This window comes from Argentina silus (genome assembly GCF_951799395.1).
Source record: "Argentina silus genome assembly, chromosome: 6".
Lineage (NCBI taxonomy): Eukaryota > Metazoa > Chordata > Actinopteri > Argentiniformes > Argentinidae > Argentina > Argentina silus.
The window spans coordinates 18,802,707-18,821,999 of NC_139660.1; the positions used below are offsets into that span (position 1 = coordinate 18,802,707).

At 41.9% G+C, this 19,293-nt stretch overlaps 2 protein-coding genes across 2 annotated transcripts in view; both read left to right on the plus strand.

Annotated features, from left to right (window-relative positions):
* Nucleotides 1-6,292: 6,292 nt before the first annotated feature.
* ak4 (adenylate kinase 4) lies at nt 6,293-13,679 on the plus strand. The gene is made up of 6 exons (XM_083671872.1): nt 6,293-6,424; nt 6,826-7,004; nt 8,350-8,469; nt 9,216-9,388; nt 9,834-9,952; nt 11,098-13,679. Exons 2-6 carry the CDS (start codon nt 6,863-6,865, stop codon nt 11,222-11,224), a joined length of 681 nt encoding a protein of 226 aa, XP_083527998.1. The 5' UTR covers nt 6,293-6,424; nt 6,826-6,862; the 3' UTR covers nt 11,225-13,679.
* Nucleotides 13,680-18,772: 5,093 nt separating this feature from the next.
* The window catches only part of dnajc6 (DnaJ (Hsp40) homolog, subfamily C, member 6), a gene marked incomplete at both ends in the record, with an annotated part of 22,129 nt that continues 21,608 nt past the window's right edge, over nt 18,773-19,293 (plus strand). Inside the window, one exon of the mRNA XM_083671239.1 lies at nt 18,773-18,971. Within this exon, the coding sequence (XP_083527365.1) occupies nt 18,773-18,971 (199 nt within the window). The remainder of the gene's footprint in view (nt 18,972-19,293) is intronic.

A 19,293-nucleotide genomic window follows, 5' to 3' on the forward strand; every position in this document is an offset into this window, starting at 1 on the left:
ATAACTGAGATGTCATTGTCACTAAGGTAGGGCTCATGTTACCCATACACCATGACATCATTATTCAGTGGGTGCAGGACGCTAAGAACACATTAATGTTTGTGGTATTTTTTCTTCAAAAGGGGTACTCAAGATGTCAATATTATTGTAGTGAGAGTGAACGTTTTTTAATATATAATTTACAATACATTGTTAACAAAATCGATTCCTTTTATCTGTTACAGTAATATCACTTACCTATAGCTTTGCTCAAAAATCCATCACTTGTGTGTAGGTTACAGGAAACATTGATTGTCCTTTAAGAGGAAATCCCCGCCACAATCCTGTTTGTATTTGACCATGTCAATCAGTACTTAACATCTTCAATGTATTGCCCTCTCTTTATTGAAATGTTGATAATTAAGTAGACTAATTGGTCATCCTGCCCCATCAAATTTCCCGTCTTAATGTTACTATTAAATTACTGCTCAGTCCAACAAAATGGAAAATAGCATATCTTCTTTGTAATGTCACGTGGAAGAAAGAAACGCAAGGGTTCCTAAAGATGGAATACGGGAGGTTGATTATTTTTGAAGGGAGGGACTTCCCGTGCCATGTTTGATATATTACCAACTGCATTACTTTCCAGACACTGTGGGTAGGTCGACATTTCCTAATAACATTTGTAGTCACTGAAGTGTTTTCAACCATCTCAATGGCTCTACTATGTCAGTGTGCCCGCTGTATCTGTATGTAAGACATGTCTCACAAACCCATAATAGCTTTGCTACAGTAAGTATGACGCGATGGCAGCTTGTTCATGATTATAAATTATCTTTTAATGAGTATGCCCTTATTTCTAATACAGCATATCGGATGACTGCATTTATATTCTATTCACCCGGCTCAATGTAACAGCGATAGGTTTAGACTTTTGCATACCCAGCCCAGACATGATACTCGAATTTGCCCACCCTATACCCATCATGAGGTTGCTACAACCTAGCCTATGAACGTTTATAACGCAGGTGCACAGGTGGAGAGATAGATTGGAGTTATCAAGGTGACTGTGACACATTCGACACCGTCGTGCACACTATTGCCTGGAGTTGACCTGATTAGCCACACATGTCTCCTACAATATTTCCACCGGTTAAAGGGGTATTTCGACGGCAGTCTATGAGGTGATTGAATTCAAACTGTAGTATATTTTGATTGATTGATTCTTGGTTAATTGGTTAGGTGATTAGTTGGTTAATTTGGTGATCTGTTAAAGGGTTAATTGATTGATTGATTGATTACTGATTTGATTGATTACATTATTAATTGATTGATTGATTAATTACTGATTTGATTAATTGGTTGATTGATTGATGATTTGATTGGATGATTGATTTGATTGATGATTTGATTGGATGATTGATTTGATTGAGTTTATTGTGAAAATAATATAATTAACCATTGAGTGATTGCTTGGCTAGTTGCTTAATTAAGATAAGGCGATCCTCTCGTTCTCTCTCTCTCTCTTTCATTGATCGGTCTCTTCCACTAACAGATAATGGTAGTGAATTATAGTGCACAGAATCTAATCTGTTTCTAATTTTTGCGTGCTTCGACTTGAACAATACTATGTGTGCATCACCTGTGAAATGATATAAAGCTTTTGCATGACTGCGATATAATCATATCACAATTTAAACTGAATATTCTAATTGTAGCGTGGTTGGTGGTTTGTTTAATATTTACAGGAGGATTGATTTGGCTAGAATTAACAGGACAAACATCCTTCTGAGGGACGTCTGAGTCTGAAAGGTGTATGATTGTGGGGTGTGGAACTGACTTGCTGACAGGCATAGCAGCAAAGGCATCTCGGTGTCTTTGCTGAACCTTTTTTATTTTAATTTGTTATTTTTGGCACGGAGGTGGTTAGAGCAGTTGTCTCGGGCGCACCTCCACAAACCTGAGTTACTTGGGTCAGTGGAGTCCCCTCAAGGGAGTGCTTAATTGTCCCGCCGCCAAAGTGCTGAAGACTAGGGTTGAGATTAGAAAGTAAGCTTCTGGATAGGAAGATAGCCAGAGCAAGAACGTTTCACACTAGTATGGTGACTGAATGTGTCGATTAAAGACATTAATATAGAATCAACAAAATAAGTAACCAACCATTCAGCCAAGAAGTTGAACTGTAAACAAAGGAAGTGCCTACTGGAAAAGTGTCTTCAGCTAAGTCAACGGTTGAAGGAACAACAATTATGGGTGCGGCTTCAGCTAAGACGTCTACTCCAGTGCAAATGGTTGAAAAGAACAACCCATTGGTAAAAGGAATAAGAGATAAAGCAGTGGATAAGAGCCTGGAAGAGGAAACTGGGAGATCAGGGAATACTCCTTTCTCACACAAAACCCCAACTGTGGCTCCACCACCATATGAGGAAAGGGATACGCCCACCAGAAGCTATCCACAACTACCAATCCTCAACACAGAAGGAAGATACCTCATGGAAGATGCATAGTGTTTTTCTTACTTAGTTTGTGTTGGTTGTTGTATCTGCATTTGTTGTTGTGGGATTAATGAAACAATTTATTATGTCACGTACGATGTACATGGATCACTCAGGATAAACATAACGTATTAATATTGAATGTTGTGAGTCAGAGAGAGAGAGAGAGACACGTACAGGCACAGAGGGGGGAAAGAGGGGGGAGAGAGAGTAAGAAAAATTGTGACATGACCTTTACATTATCTGTGTGAGGGGATTTCCGCATTGGCTCTGAGTATGTCTGAAACATGTTAACGACAGGTGCAGAACAATCCTCTGTACTAACTCTGTACTTATGTACTAAGAGTCACATTCGGCTTCATTTAATGACTGTTATGCCATTATTACTAATTATTGACAATCTCAATCTCTGTCATATACATTTATTATCTTGTCACAAATTGCTACGTTTTAAATGTATGTTTTGTAGGTATGTTTTTAATACCTTGCATTTAAGATTTCTTCTTAAGAAACACATTTTGTAACTACTAACAAATGCATTATAGAATTCTGGTAATTAACCGTATCAGTTAGCCACACACCTCAAGCATAGTGTAACTTTATTTACATTTTGTAAAACAATTATAGAAAATGATGACTAATTATTTTGTAAAACAATTATACAAAATTATGACTAATTATGTCTAAAATGCCTTAATACAGCAGTGTATTCTCCCTCATTTTATAAAGTAATACAAGAGAAAAAAAAAGTCTTTAAATGAAATGAGCATCCTAATTAAATAGCATGCAAATATCATATCCTTACAACATACTGTTAATCAGAATGTGAATTACCTAAACAAATCATAGATTTATTTTCAATCTATCCTTTTCAATAACAAAAACTATCAAAATTAGTACCTTCTTTATCGTTTTAGCAAACAGTGAATATGTCATTTTCGGTCAAAAACAAAGCACAAAAAACACTTGTCCTTTACCAAGATCTCACTTGTCCTCTGGTACACTAGCAGCTGCAGTTCCCCTTATTCACCACACGGTGGATCAGGCGTGTCAAGGTGGCAGCCATCCTTCAGTTATCACAGTACTGTACCTTTAAGATGGACAGCATCAGCACTGTGATAACTGGACCAGGGCAGCCAGTCAGGTCTAGCTGCCAAGAAGGAGCCCAGTAGCTCTGTCTGAGTTCCAGCACCGCCATGCAACTCAACACACCCAGGATGCCAGAGCGCTAACCCATCCATCTTCATGATGCCAGGTCGGCCAGTCAGGAGAGGACTGGGGGCAACGATATCCTCACACTGTGATATTGCCAATGGGACCATGCCAACAAACCATGCTATAAATAGGGGGATTTTACTCATGGTTTGAATGTTTTTAAAGCCGCACTCTATAAGATGTACTAGCAAATGGTGGTCCATCAAGCAAAATGTGAACAACTGAGGTATTACATCCTGTGACAATTGAAAATGCATATATACACTTCATTTATATGAGCTAGAACCTGTAGTACTCAAGGAATGATGTTCAATGAGTGCGGCATTACTTTTCTAAACATGATATAAAGATATCAATCGATTGAGCTGGTGATCCAGAGTAGGCTATGAACCTTATAGAATTTAAACTTTTTTTTTTTTTATGGTGTGATTCGAACTGCATAATTTATACCAACCACAGCGCTGACGTCAGACTTGTTATGATTCTTGGGACCTGCTTGAGGCTCCGCCCTCAGCGCGGGAAGCTTCTCCAGCAGTCCAGTCGCGTAGCCCGCAGACGGAGACTCCTCCCTGCCTCTGTCCGCCCCTCCGCGCTTTCATGTAAACAACTCGATTAGCTGGTTCTGTCTGATATCACAGGACTGCACGAGCACTTGCCAAAAACTCAAACATATCAAAAAATAACATCTGCGCAACGTTGAGACAGAGGTTAAATCGAGAAAATAAATTTCCCAACATTGGTTTGCGTAAATTAAAAACTGGGAATATAAAACTCCCCATAGACAATAATACTGTAGCCTTCCTCTAAATAGCCTAGGCGTCCTAGACCCAACCAGCTGGTACTAAATTTACATACTTGCTATGAAAACACTGGGTCGTCATAGACAAAGAAAAACAAAGCATATCTTTAAGAATTTCAATTAGGCTACTCAGCTACTGAACTCCATGTTTTCAAAGCTTGTTGCTGTTTTGTATAGTCTGTAATTAAAACAAGAGTAAAGATATCAAAACATATTTGTAAATAGTCCGTAATCGTATTCAAAATCAGAAAACTATCATTCTGTTTTGATAACTCTACAGTTCCATAACAACAACACGTCAAAGAGCATGTTATCTATTGAGTCTTATTATTGTGCAGCCAAACGCTAACGCCCCAGCCCTGCACACACCCCTTTCTAGGTAAAAACAAATACCATGTCGTCCAAGGATCGAAATTAACATCAACAATTCTTATTCATTTTCAGTTACAGTTTAATATCTGACAAATAATAGCATTACTTACTTGCAATTTTCGCGTTTCATTCCCGTGTTTACATGAATATTTTTAATGACGCAGCAAGACCACATCGAACAACGTGATTGACGCCATTTTTTGTTGTTATTGAAATCTCTCAGCCATGTGACAAAATAATAAAAAAAAGGCTTCCGGGTCTCGACGCACAACTATTTGAGTAAAATGTTAATCTTTCAAGTTACTTATCTCCTTTTGATGAATTAGCAGGTCCCATTGACTGAAGACAGGAACGGGCTGCGCGCAGCATTTGACAGCTTTAGGACACTGCCGCCTCCGTATGGCTCGCAACAAGTACATTCCTTGGTGCGCAAATGTTGCGTTGCGTGGAATGACAGTGTCGCTGCGCACTAGGTCGGCAGATGATGGCCAGACATCCGAAATGAGATAGTCCATTGCACCGACTCTGTTGTCAACAAGTGCTTGCATTTGAGTTTTTTTCACCAATACACACAGGGAAACTTTATTGGCTACTGAGGAGGAGGATGGACCAAATTATTACCATTAATGACTACATTATTATCATCCTACTTTCCTAGTGTCTACCCTTAACACTTGCAAATGAATAACTAGGCCTAACCGGTACTAATAGCAATAGACTTTGTTTTCAATTGTTTTCATTTCCCCAGATAGGTTTCATTATAGAACATCAATAATGGATCAATCCAATATGTAATGCATTATTGGGGAATTAGGACAAGATGCAAAACGTGTACACTGTGCAGTGCAGACCTTCAGACTTAAAGCCTAGATAACATTAACAATATGCCAGTTTAGTGCCTTTTGATCAGGTTTCGATCATGATATTGTTGTTTAAAATGACAATGACAATTCAGTCTTGTTTCCCAGTGTCTAAGGACCTGTCCAAGACCCAAAGTGTCATATAGGGTCGCTATAATAGCCTTAATGCCATACATAGGTATGCAATTCATACACAGGTACGCTGCATAGCCTACCCAACATCGTTCGTGTTAACCATGCAATTAGGACAAATGAGGCAGACACTCAGGCGTAAAGTGTCACTGTTTTTGTGGAAACAGACACCACGGCGTACAATGTATCCACTAGGTTGTTTTTAGACTTCAGCTTAGTCTTCACTTATTCATCATTATGGCAAAATGCAGCCAAGTAGGCCTACTCAAATTTCAACGCTGAATTCCTCATGCCCCAAACCCCAGTCACAAAAGAAAACTACAGTAACCACATTCCCAAGCGTAGTTCCTGCGCACAAGCCGTCCGCATTTTTTCAGGATGATGTGTCAGGGAGGCGTTCAGAAATAGGGCGTTGTGGCAGCTCCTCCATTCATTCGCAGAGAAAAACCCTTTCTTAAAGACGTAGCCAAGCAAGTGTTCATTGGGAGCAGAAATAAACCCTTCTAGCTGGTCTGAGTCAATCTGTGGTATTGCGCATAGACAGTTTTGCAGGATACACGCAGAAATCGGAGGTGAGCATAATATTCTTGAAAAGCTACCTTCCATAGCCTATTCGGATGTCCCGTCGCTATGTTTATCAGCCTTTCTGATATCAAATCCTCAACTTCCCTGAATTCGGACTGATTGAATGGGGCTCTCAAACTATTTTGCATTGTTTATATAACCAGCTAACGAACACTGAAAGACTTGGCAAGTAAGAAGAAGAAAATAAATAAAAGGACAGTGTAGCTGTCTGCTGGTCACTCCTCCCACAACCAGGTCACTCCTGCATGAACAGAGCCGAAATTAACTGCAGTATCACCGTAGGGTGCACAATTGCGCACACAACGGGAGACATTGCAAGATCCTTAGGTTGATGCTATTGTTTGTAATATTACAATGAATACACACTCAGCTCTATTTTGTCTCCTAGATTGATTCCGACGTGTGCCAGGTATTTCGCAGTGGAAATGGCCAAATTGTTCCGAGCCGTGATCATGGGTCCACCAGGGTCAGGGAAGGGGACCATATCCGAGAGAATTGCGCAAAGCTTTGGCCTGAAACATCTCTCCAGTGGTGACTTTCTGCGGGATAACATTGCGGCAAATACAGGTAGCCTATTCTTAAAAATAATTACCGTCATTTCTCTATTTACCCTTTTTTCTAAGCGGCACCTGGCCCCAAATGGCCTAGACATTTGCATGATTTATGTGATCATTCAATATAATAATAATAATAATAATAATAAGAAGAAGAAGAAGAAGAAGAAGAATAGTAATACTAATACTACTATTGTTGTTTTGTTATGGTTGTATTTGTATTCGTATTATTGGACTGTTTAACGTTTTAGTATTAGCAAAGCAGTTCAGCAAAAAGTTCAGGCGAGGTGGAGTCGCTTCCATGTTGGCACCATGTCAAAATGTAACAGTGGCGTTGCTCCACTCAGGAAACCAAATACCAAAATGCGTTCTAGTTTCAGGGCAAACAACTGCACTATCTGATAATACTTAAACTGTCCATAATGTTTTCTAACGTGCCAGCCATTACTAGCGACTTCTCTCTTGAGTTTAACGGGCGGCTGTATTGCTACAATAGTAGAACGTTTATAACGGATTGCATTATTTATGCTTGTCATTAGAAAGTTATTATAAGGTCTTGGTTATTTCAGCTAATTACCATACTAGTGTATTAGTGCTGATTACTGCTCATTTTCATCACTGATGTGTTTAACTTCTCTGAGTGGAGTTGAAAAGCCCATTCGCTGGAACCCATATTGATTATAATGTGTGCCAAGCTCTTTACCCCTCGAATGAAATATGATTTCTGTAGTTAGGCAAGTAAAACAGAAACATGTGTGCATGGTTGCAATTATGGTACAGCTTCAAAACCGTGCCTTACTAAACACGTTTTTCGCGACTTGCTTTTATGGACTTAAATGTCACTGTTGTATGAACACATGCTGCTACATGTATTAAAGCTTTATTTGCTTATTTTCTTGCCACTGAAATGACATTCACACAACCCAGATTGGTTGTTGGTGAATTCAATAACATGAATTAATTATTAAGGACTCTGGTTGAGAGGTGTTATATGTCTAACAAGGGTAGTTATGTGTCTGCTATGAAGAAACCATGGTGAATGTGTAATCTGGTGTTAAAGTCACACTGGGCATTCCTGGGTGTGTTTGCTAAGAACCACTCTTCTGTCTCTCTCTTTCTCTCTCTCTCTCCCTCTCCCTCCCTCTGTCTTTCTCTGTCTGGGACCATATATACTGAAAAATATATGCACTCACTGCAATGTGTAAGTCGATTTGGATAAAAGCATCAGCTAAATGGCATATATTATTATTATTATTATTATTATTATTATTATTATTATCTTTCCCTCTCTCTCTCTGTCTATCTATCTCTCTCTCTCCCTTTCTCTCTCTCCCTCCATCCCTCCCTCTCTATCTCAGAGGCTGGTGTTTTGGCTAAGACCTACATAAAGAAGGGCCTGCTGGTGCCGGACCATGTCATGACCCGTCTGCTGCTGCCCAAGCTGGAGGAGATGACCCGCCACAGCTGGCTGTTGGATGGTAAGAACCAGGGGAGGCTGGTGGAGGTAGAAATCATAAGCAGGGCTCATAGTAATGCATGGAATGGCATGAGGAAGGCTATCAAACACATGTGACAGGGAGATCTGGGTGGTTGGGTTGTGGTACAGCGGAGTCACTGTTGTAAGACAATGGCCTGGAGAGCTTTCACCATACGGCAGACAAGGACGTGACCTGAGCAGAGAGATTGAGTTCACTGTTAAACATCACCACCTAGTCGACGATCACGTGAAACATTGACCGAAAACATTGCCTGACCCAGAAACAACTAAAACAAAGTGCTCCAGTAGAAACAAGTTGAAACAAGCTGGTCCGGCGATGGGGTAAGATTTGTAAACAATAGTGCAGCTTTTCAATCTGACAACAGCACTAAGCCAGTCACACAACCAGTTTACAGTTACCTGAGAGATGGTCTGTGTTGAATAAATATGGGTTTGTTCCGAGGATTGGCATCCCAAAAAAAAAATAAGGGTGTTGCATGTGTACACAAACACGTATGACCTCTACCTGGTGTTTTGATGCATTATGTTATGATGTCATATCAATAATACACTCACATTTTTGCTTGTCCTATAAACAATCCACTCACATTTAGTGCAATATGACATTCTCTCTCTCTCTCTCTCTCTCTCTCTCTCACACACACACACACACACACACACACACACATACACACACACACAGTCCCCGGTCCTCTGTCTCACCACCATCTGGGCCTATCTCCCCAGGGTTCCCCCGTACCCTGGCCCAAGCCAACGCCCTCAACAGTACGTGTGAGCTAGACGTGGTCATCACCCTGAACATCCCCTATGAGACACTGAAGGACAGGCTGAGTGACAGGTGGATCCACCTACCCAGCGGGAGAGTCTACAACATGGAATACAACCCTCCGCGTGTGAAGGTGAGGAACCAGGGAGAGACTGAAGGGACTTTTCTGACCAGCATTCCGTTGATTGACAGACCCCATACTTGACCCTAAACCTGAACCTTAACGAAAAAAATGTATTTCCGTGTGTGTGTGTGTGTGTCTGTGTGTGTGTGTGTGTGTGTGTGTGTGTGTGTGTGTGTGTGTGTGTGTGTGTGTGTGTGTGTGTGTGTGTGTGCGCACGTGCATGCGTGTGTGTACTGAGAAAACAGGATACACATACAGCACTAGCCAGCACAGGAGGCTGTCAGATTAATATTTGTTGTTTCCTTTATTCTTATGATTTGTGACTTTACTGTTTGCAAGTTGATTGTTTACATGGTACAGTAGCTGGGTTTCCTAAAGTTGTGTATAGTTGAAGTGAGTTAAGACCCCCGCTGTAGCTGTAAGCCTACCCTCCCTGTTATGTTTTTCCCTTCAGGGCAGGGATGACGTCAGTGGCGAGCTGCTGATCCAGCATGACGATGACAAACCAGAGGCCCTAGTCGCCAGACTGAGGCACTACAAGGACGTGGCCAAGCCTGTCATAGACCTGTACAAGTGAGTTCACACCATTGATAATACATAGACAGGAAACACCAGGTCCACCACACTTCACTGACTCATTTTTTTTAAATGCCTTCTAAATAGCTTTGTCTGTTTCTGGTCGAGTCTAGTCTAGTCTTGTGTAGTCAGCCTGTCACTGTGCAATGCCTTGTGGAATTACATCAGTTCATAAGCTACGGCTCATAATCATAAACATACTCCAACTGCACAATGTAAACATAAATGGAGACACTCACACTCAAAGATAGAACAGTTTACTTTATCATGTTTTTCATTGAGCGCATTTCTCTCTCTCTCTCGCTCTCTCTCTCTCTCTCTCTCTCTTGCTCTCGCTTTCTCTCTCTGTCCTGCACTTTCACCTGTCCACAAATAGCTCAATTTTGTATCAACAAATGCTTCACTAACCAATGAGGTCTCAAAATGCGTTTGCACTTTTCTCCACATATTTCTCCGCCGGTAATGATGAGGCTATATCGTATCATATTTCAGGGTTATAAAGAGGTTTTGGGAGACTATTTCAGCATGTAGGCTATACGCTTGCTTCTCTCCTTCGATATACTTAGCCTACCTGCAGAATATTGTGACGGTGATATGAAATGAAAGGAGGTGGTTTGAAGGTAGAGTGGAGGGGGGGAGGGAGGGAGGGCCATGTGAGGCCATGTGGAGGTGTGTGTGCAAACAGGGGCACTGGGAGTGGGAAGACAGAGAGGGAGAGAGGCGCTCAAGAGTCACAAACCAAATAAGAATTAATGAATTCTGATCATCTCAGTTGAATGATTTGTATGCTCTTATGATATTCATGAATTGCATTGAGACAGCTTGTTCATTTTGGGGGAAGAGGCATTATCGAACTGGCCCAAATGAAAGTGAATCGCAGAGTTGCCAAAAATGTACAAATCTTAAGATAATGTGGTTGAGAGTGCACCAAAATGCAGTTTCTCGCTGTTGAGCTGGAAACAAGTCTCCTGGGGAAGGATTCCTCGTGAAAAAACAATGACCCTGTTTTATAGCCCTGACGGTCATTACAATTGCAACTTGACATGACCAGCTTTTGTGTCCATGTATAATGTTGGGTGTGTGTGTGAATCTCTTAATGATCCATCCACCCCCAGTCAGTCAGTTGTTGTGTTGCTCCCCAGGGCCAAGGGCATCCTGCACACCTTCTCAGGCACAGAGACTGACAGGATCTGGCCTTACATCAGCTCCCTCCTTAGCACCAAGATCCCCTCGCTCCAGCCAGACGCCCAGTGCGTCCCACTGCCCTGAGAGACCGCTCTCTGTGGGAAGGAGGGCAGAGGGAAAGTGGAAGGAAGCACAGGCCATGCACAGGAGTGCCCCCTAATGGTAGTCCTCCAGCACCTTTGTGTAATGCACCATAGAGTTATATCACTAGAGAAGGCACATGCTAGGTATATAACTCTATGATATGCACTATGCAGGCTTTTTAAAGCTAGGAGTCAAAGCAGGCAGCTGTATGGGGATGTTATATCCACACTGATAGTCAGGTAATATGCCAATCAAGCATTAGTTGTTGTGGACATTAGATGAGCAGCAAGAAGCCTGCATAGTGCGTATACATATACTGCATAGTGCATATACATAGTGTGTTGCACTACTGCAACGGACTCTTGGCCGGGCTCCCCGCCTCCGCCATCAGACCTCTGCAGCTCATCCAGAATGCTGCCGCCCATCTGGTGTTCAATCTCGCAAAATTCTCCCATGTCACCCCCCTCCTTCGCACCCTTCACTGGCTCCCGGTGGCAGCTCGCATCAGATTCAAGACCTACCGGGCGGCAAAGGGAACAGCCCCTCCCTACTTGCAAGCAATGGTCAGCCCCCAAACCCCTGCCCGATCACTCTGCTCTTCCACCTCGGCTGGCCGCCTGGCACCGCCGCCTCTACGTGGATGCAGCAGCCACGCTACTCGGTCACAGCTTTTCACTGTCCTGGCGCCCCGCTGGTGGAATGAGCTTCCCACTGCTGTCAGGACTGCAGAGTCACAACCTATCCTCCGTCGTAGATTGAAGACCCATCTCTTCAGGCTACATCTTAACTGTCCCTCCCAAAGACCTCTACATCTCCACTACCCCCCTGTACAGTTTCTCGACTGTAAATAAATTAATTAAAAAAAGAAAGAAAAAAAAAAAGGTAATTCTTCCTTCTTCTAGCATTGTGACTGACAATAGCCCCTGGTCCTACCATAGATAATTTTTTCTTATGATGACTGATGGATAGATCATTCACTTACTTAGACAAATGTATTTGTTGTAAGTCGCTTTGGATAAGGGCGTCTGCTAAATGCCATAAATGTAAATGTAATGTAAATGCATAGTCTAGATTATTTGTAGGATATTTTGTTTGGGGCCTATTGTCTTTGCTGTCATCTCAGTGCCGAAATACTTTTGCACACGCACACACACACACACACACACACACGCATGCGCGCATGCACGCACCCGTACACACACTCTTCACTCTTGTCCTGGAGGGCCGCAGTGTGATGGGTTTTGTCTCATGACATCTGATTCAAGTGATTAACTAGTTATGAAGACCACGGCTAGCTGAATCGAGTGTGTTCATGCTGGGCTGGGACAAAAGCCTCCACATGTTACGGCCTTCTAGTACTAAGAGTTGAGGACACTGACATAGTGGAGGCTGGTGGAGGTAGAAATCGGAGGACAGGCTCATGTTAATGGATGGAATGAGGAATGCCATCCCGTGCATTACAATGAGCCCGTCCACTGATTTTTACCTCCACCAGCCTCCACAGGTTCAATGTTGCCTTAAATACTGTTACATTCCAATATTTGAAAAGAAATTAGTTTATATTTTTCCTGTTCCCAACGGTACTTACGGAATTGTTGATTACTGTAAAACATTTACTGTTACTAGAAATGACTATTGTGGACGGTCATATAAATCTAATTTTGTGTGTTGACGCCTTGCAATGTGGCTTACTTTTAGAGTTTCATGAAATGAAGAATTTAATCTCTAAGCTTTTGGGTAATCAATGTGTAAATGTTATGTGTTTTTTGTTCAATTTAAAAATGATTTGTAAGTTGCTACTTTGTTTTTAGTGTGCTAATGCTTATAACGAAATGTATTTTTTTTGCCCAAAATATACAAAGACATTATGGTCTATAAATCATATTGCTGTAAATGGGACCAAAGATTTTAATATGGTGATTTATAAGATAATATTCATAAGACACTTTTTTATGACATGTTGGAAAGTTATGAGAATCTTTAACAATCATAAACTAGACATTTGAATGGCTGTATCTTAAAAGAGATGGACTGGATTGTGTGTGTAGGATGTTGAAGATGTGTTATTGTTACATTTCAGTAAGACACTATGCAAACAGTCGCTGGTGTGTTTATACTGTACCATAATAGGTCCAATATGGCTGTCACATTCTCTCTCACGTGTCATGAGTGTAAATGCTAACTGGGATGCTTGGAATGGCCTGACTGACATCATGGGTTAGGGTCAGATTATAAGGATTAGGGTTAGGGTTTAGGGTTTAGGGTAGGATCGTCCCAAGGATCCCACTTAGCATCTACTGTTAAATGAGTGATGTGGTTCTGAAAGCCTTTCTTCAACTGTACATGGCCACACACCTCTGTTGTGCAATACCACACAGTGAATGTTTTCTATGCTCGTCATATTCCTGTCCAAACATGCCATTTTCCAAGAACAAAATAAAAATATTTTCTCAGAGTTCGCTCACTGTTGCTTTCCATCTCAGGGTCAAACAACAGGTTGAGGTTCCATCATGACTGCCATGTATGACCGAAGAGGAGTTTGAAACCAGGTCTATAGACATGCTCAAAGTCAAACTTCCTAAAGCCTAGGCATTACCTTAGGGGAGCTAATGCATGTCTTCAATTCTCAGGCAGGGCATCCCAGTAGTAACATCTGATCTCCTCTGTTACACACGCACTGTCCTGACTGAATGACCCTCATTCACAATGTTTTACATACACACCCTTTATGTCTATCTGTTATTGCTCTCTATGACATGAATTTAAGTGTTCTGAGACTTACCGGTTTCTACCAGGTGGTGTGAGTTAGGCTGCATTCAAGTGCTCCTCTGAACTTGGACTTTTCCAACTCTGCAACTCGTGCGCCTCTGAGAGTTTCCCACTTGGAACTATCTCAGAATTCGCCAATAGGGAGCTCCACGCCAAATCCTACGCTTAATCTTGGTGGGAAGCTCAGAGTGCTCAGAGGAGCACTTAAATGCACCATTAATGCCACTGCAGACTACAGTGATGTTAAGGAGATACTATACTGCTATAGTATATATAATTGTATATTCCACTATGGGTGCTATGTATGATGGCTCCCTCTCACTGATTCTCTCTGATCAAAAGGCCTTTGATATGAGATCAGGGAGGTTGGTAAGCAGCAGGGAGAGGTGTGTGTGTGTGTGTGTGTACGTGTACCTGTGTGTGTGTGTGTGTGTGTACCTGTGTGTGTGTGTGTGTGTGTGTGTGTGTGTGTGATGTTGTAGTGAACAACACTGAACACTAGGGAGGTGTTTCTGAATACGCTCTCTCTTGTAATCCCCCACCCCGTGCTGTAAATCCCATGTGCATTACAGCTGTGGTGGAACTCCCGGAGTGTATCGCAGGGATTACGGAGCAGGGATGACTTCCTAATGGCCCCCCGTTCACTACATTTGAGATATACTACCCATACAAATATATTTAACTTGAAACAGGCTTATTAAGGTGGTACCTAGAAGAAACACTTGTCATGTCAGATATCCAACCTGGATATTTCTGGATATCACCTGGGTTGGGTACCAAATACATGAACGCACAGATACCAAATACCCCCCTATTTTTTATCAGATACCCACTAATTTACAGAAAGACCATTACCAAGTACACAATCGCTGTCTTCCCTGTCTCATGGGGGGAGGGAGGGGAGGGAATGGGGGAGGGGGGAGTGTAGCATCAACAGTTTTGTCTCTGCAGATGTGATCGAGGTGATTTCAATTAATTCAGTCCAGTCCATGATTCCTTGCCAAGTTTTTCACCGTATGATTTTATTGGTACACCAAGTCGTGATCTACAGTGTAGCATTCACAAGCGCAAAACTGCGCAATTTCTACAGTATAGATTCATATGCTATCTGAATACGCTTGTGCGCGGATTGATGGGCTTATCCACAGCATTAGGTGATCAGCGAATTGTCGTTGTTGCGTTTCATTGAAACGCGCATGAAATAAAAGCTGATGATGCTATGGTGATGTATCCATTCAATTGTAGTAATTTAGCCAACCCAGAAGCTGACAATCACACCGTGCAACAATTTATAGGGCTTGGGGATAGGACGTATCGGTTTGACCTTTGACTGGCGGCGAATGACAAATCAAAGGTCGGCATTTCTCAGCGCAGCTGGGTTCCTCGCATCACCACAGCTGAGATCGGCGTTCCAGATATAATGACAGAAAGCGCTCTGAAAGGTATGATACGCGGTGCTGTTTTTACATAATTCGATCAAATATAGATTTGGATGGAGATATCTGACTACCTTGGGCTGGAGCATCGTAATGTGTGATGTGTGTCTCCCGTTGAGATTTGAATATTACATAATGATCATTTACCCCCTGTTTATCCCTATACAGATTTATTGCATGTAGTTGGGCCATCTGTATAATGTAGCCTACCTGCGTTTTAACATACTATTAGAACATCCCAATGTCATCGACTCATCATCGAGTGTTTATTTCTATTTGGTCAGTGAAGCTGTTTTATCAGTCTGCAGGCCTATATCTTTAATCGAGTATTGGTGTAATGATGGGAAAACATAGCCCGCTCATCCCGTGTAATATGACGTGAAACAGCACTTGTCCTGTTGATGCTCAGTCCTTTCTGTATAGATGTGTTGATTATGAGCCAAAACGTGTAAGGCTACTCATTTGAAATGTATGGATCCTTCTGCAATAACCGCACCGAATGCAAAATGACATGGAATATTTAGGCTAAACATGAGATGAGTCATTAGGCTATTTTCATTCATTGAAATGAATGACATTTCTATAATATACCTATTTGCTGACAGTTGTTGATATTTCACCCACATTCTAACCTAATCATCCAAATGCGTAGGTTTGTGTTCCTTAGCTAAAAATAGCTAACTACAGTGTCATACTACCAGAGCTGATTCACGTTTTAACGCTGAATGCGCGTTTATCGGAGGTTGGCAAAGGGACCTAGAAAAAAGATATTTAAATGAATCAAAGAAATACCATCTAATTGTTCTCGTTCTGAAATTAATCAAGTTAAATTGAAAGGAGAATTTTTTTTTGCTGAGCCAGAATTCAAGGGAAATCCCTCGCATCATCCAAGGCAGGCGATGTCGCTGTTTTGTGTTCTCGGCTGGCAGAGTCGTGCCTCTCACTGTCCTTGTGGAGCACGGTCACATCACATCAGACGGCCGTTTTCCGTTTCCAGACCAGTAACACCGTTCAACCGGACGATGACACGACGTTATCGTTGCCAGAGCCTTGTTTTGAAGGCAATTAATGCTCTGATTGAGACCAGGGAGGCTTAGATCAGGACCGTTATCTGCCAGCAACCAGTGTAGGTGTGATGGCTTAACATTTGATAATTGATATGGCCATAATTAAGAGAAATGGACCTCTTACATTAATGCATTTTATGAATACGTATAGATGATGATATATTCTGGATGCCATATTTAACTTACTGGTTTACTCATAAATGTCCTTTCTGAGGACAATACAGTATCTATCTATCTAATTTCATTCATCCATGTCCATGCATTTAGAATAATAGCTGCATGGACAATACTATACACAGCTCAAGTGATTTACAGTCTGTCAGTCAGTGAACCCTATCTAGCAGATTCCAGGGGCTAATAATGCTTTAACCAGTGGGAGGATGATTAATCCATGATTCACCCTTAGATGACAAGAAATCCACTGAATTCAGCAGAAAAACGTATTCTCTGTCAGCATATTGGAAAGAATGGCTGGATAGTTGGCTGGACAGGGCCATTTTGAAAGACAAATCCTACAGTTAATATGATGTGCATTAAAACACAGAATGTTTAATCCAACATGTATTAGGAAACAATGTACCACACTGTAGAGAGAGAGCAGCTTCCACACTGAAAGCACACACACACACACACACACACACACACACACACACACACAGAGAGAGAGAAAGAGCAGCTTTTGAACAGGCATAGCCAACAAGGTGAAATAAACTTTTTATGAGGTGATGGCCTTGTAAAACATCACAAGATCTTTGTTAAAGTATAACCTCTCCTTAACCCAGGGTGTGCTATTAACATCCCATGACAGGCCCAAATGGTTTAACCCTGTTTGGAAATGAATGAATGTGGCATTTAAAGCTATAGGGAGATGATTAAGTAAGTTATGTAATGTTGCAATGTAAATTAAGTAATGTTATATAATCGCTACTGTTGTGTACCATGTTTATGATTGTCCTCCCCCAGTTTCTGCATGGATGTACGCTGTTATTACAGTGTCATTGGTTTTCCTTTTGAAAAAACATGGATCGCAAATGAAAAAAGTAAGAGCTGTCGTTAACAGGCATGTGCTCTATATAGTCACAAAATGGATTACCTACGTGAGTCCCATACAGGTGTCACACAGATGTGATACCAACCAGGGCAGATCATAAGACACGAGGAGGCCAAGAGGCTTTGACATTGACATTGTTTATGATAGAAGCATTTCCATTGGATACTGCATGCCCTAAAAGAGCATCAAGTGTAAATGCTGTAGGCTGGCTTTGGGCTTTTCGGGAAACTGGATCCAACAATGGAAGCGGTACTTTGTGTCCGGTTATGTGGGCATCATTTTTCTCTCTGACATTGCCTTCCCGCTGTGCTTTCAGTCCGGGGCTTCTCTTCTGAAGGGTTTCCCAGGCTCAAGTCCTCCTCTGAGCAACCATGCAACCCCTTAGTTGCCAGGGGATAGGGCCAAAGGGAGGGAAGCATGTTGCAGAACGCCAAGTCGCTGACATAGGGGGTAAATCTTCCTTCTGGGGAACGTCTAGAACCTTAATTATCTTCTGAGTGAAGTGCCCTGACTGACAAAGCACTGTGCTGTCGTACAGTGCTGACTAAAAGACTTCACCACTTTAATTCCTTTATTATCCCCTGTGAAGGTAGTGTAGCGTGGACAGCGGCCATGCAGTGCTTGAATTATAGCCCCTCAGCAGTGAGATCGCAGAGATAGACATACAGTATATTGAAAAATAATCTTTATTTGAAATAACTTCTTTATTTTTCTATCACGCTTATTGAGAACTATTACAGAATGCGTTAGATTTGTAATGTGCATTAGGCTACAGGCTGTTGAAATATGTCGGAGAGATGTGTTAATATAATTTCTTAGGCATAGCCTGTGCCTAAATCTCTTCCACAGACATGCAATCTGAAATGATTATTTATTTGCTATAAATATTACTGCGTTGGAAATCTAACAATAGAACAGGCAATCCTCAGTCACCTACCGCCGACACGGCTTTGTCAGGATTGGCTTCCAGCCAGCAGAGAGCCTGAAAGGACCCATTAACTCAACAGGGACTGGCAGTGGATGTGCGGCGTAGTAAATGCGGTCCTGATGACAGTGTCTTCCTCTTGCTATCCGAGAGAAAGCACGGAGACGGTGTGACTATCTGGCGGATTATTTGTTTTTAAACATAGGCTAAATCGGAGATTTGTCGTCCGGGACATGTGCATTCACTAGCTGTTTTATCTTTATTTTTTTATGTAATTCAAAAATCCACGGCGCCGTGCTCATGAGCCTGCTGGGTGGCTATAAGAAAAAGACCAGTTACGATGGCTATGAATCTTTGCAGTTGGTCGATAGCAGCGGTGACTTCAGTAGCGGGGGGAGAGGAGGCAGCATTCACGGCAGCGGCTCGATAGCAGCAACCCTTGGAGGACCGAAGGCAGCCCCACTGCGAGAGGAGGACTGCAGTACCATGGACAGCTCAGGTAAGAGCCTGATCGCCATGGGTGGAGGTGCGCGGTGCGCCGTGCGCTCACTGCTCACGCTAGTCGGGATAATGTCGCTCTGTTGCACGCAAAACGGAGCGCTGCACGCCTGTCGCTGTGTCCCTGAAATATTTTATTTGAATACGATTTTATGGGTAAAAGATATAGTGTAAAATATACAATATGTAGTTTCATCCGGTGTTTGTAGTCTGTCTTGTGTGTATTGCATGTAATCGTGGTGTCTAATATGGTGTTATTGATAGATTGATAGGCCTATTGTGTCACGATGTTATCTAAATAGCATTAATACGCTATTGAACAC